This window comes from Neophocaena asiaeorientalis, unplaced genomic scaffold (assembly GCF_003031525.2).
Source record: "Neophocaena asiaeorientalis asiaeorientalis breed wild unplaced genomic scaffold, Neophocaena_asiaeorientalis_V1.1 scaffold648, whole genome shotgun sequence".
Lineage (NCBI taxonomy): Eukaryota > Metazoa > Chordata > Mammalia > Artiodactyla > Phocoenidae > Neophocaena > Neophocaena asiaeorientalis.
Genome location: NW_020172781.1, coordinates 7,429,996 through 7,431,256, shown reverse-complemented (window position 1 = coordinate 7,431,256; position 1,261 = coordinate 7,429,996). Strand labels below are relative to the sequence as shown.

At 48.0% G+C, this 1,261-nt stretch overlaps 1 protein-coding gene across 1 annotated transcript; it reads left to right on the top strand.

Moving 5' to 3' along the window:
* Positions 1-236: 236 nt before the first annotated feature.
* Positions 237-512, top strand: LOC112397270 (uncharacterized). The gene has a single exon (XM_024741394.1). It carries the CDS (start codon positions 237-239, stop codon positions 510-512), a length of 276 nt encoding a protein of 91 aa, XP_024597162.1.
* The last annotated feature ends 749 nt before the right edge of the window (positions 513-1,261 follow it).

Genomic DNA, 1,261 nt, shown 5'->3' with positions numbered 1-1,261 from the left:
TTTTTTTTAACAATAGGTTTGAGCCTGTAATTCAGTTAATTGTCTCCCAGAGCACCGGTTTGGTGGCTATGGCACAGCACGAGTCAGGGGAACAGGAGACAGGTCCTCAGAAGCTTCTTTCCAGAAAATCTAATTTCATCATTGAGAAATCTTCTGTCTGAAGCAGGCTCCGCCACCACCATAAATTTACATATTCTATATGCCGCTGCCAGAACGCACTGGGCCCTATTTGCATAATGCTGCTGGAGGGGCTGGCACTTCTCTTGAACCCAAATGCAGGGGGAGCAAGGAAGCAATTATTAAGCTGTAGACATTGGCAGGGAGAGAGGCCTCAGATGGATTTCAACTGCAAACCTCATTCGCCGCCTGGGCTGCTCATTACCCAAGGCCTAGATCCCAGGCTGATGTTGGATCCGAGGGCCTGGAACATTAGTGAATTGCTTTCTTTGGGTTATGTCTATAGCCAGGCTGAGGCCTGGTGTAGGGGAGCAGCTTTGGTTTTCCAGTGTTGATGGTTGGAGTAGTCTTGTCCCTTTTCCCACAGGTAAATTTGTTTGTTGGAGGGTTTTGTCAAGTTGCCTTTGCCAACACATTCCTGCCCTTTTCTGTAACACACTTCCGAACACCTACAAGACAGGTCAGCAAGGGTTTGCCCACCTCCTTCTGACAAATCCCCAGAAATGCTTAGTTAAGAAAATGATCTTCAACAAAATCCCAGTTGGAAAAGGGCCTGTGGAAACAGGGATCCTCTCATGCCGTGGTGGTCCTGCTTCCCATTTATCCTTCTCCAAACTTAGGCTGCTGGAGAAGCTGGGGTCTTCCCTACTGCTGGCCTCTGAGAGGGTATAATCTTGTATACCTAGGCTCTGGGTCTCAGACCAGGGATCCTTTGATGTTCCAGGATCCACAGGCCACTCTCTGTAGTTTCTGGACCTTCCAGAGCTCTGAGCTTGACCTCCAAGCCACTCCATGACCCACCACTCCCAACCTCAGTAGTCCATGGATGAAAATAGCTGCTGCTGACTTGGGACACCATCTTCGTTTTACTCTAGCAGTGATGTAAAAGGCTTCTTTATGTTCTCAATACTCAAAGAACAAGTCATGAGCGCAGAGTGAACTCCTGGGCAGAGTTCAAACCCAGCCCTTCCTGATAGTTTTTTCAACCAAGTTAATTCATGAAACACACAGACAGAAACCCACCTGTCCACTCCTACAGGTAAATTCCATGAGCATACTTGCCAGGTGATGCCAACAAAAGTGC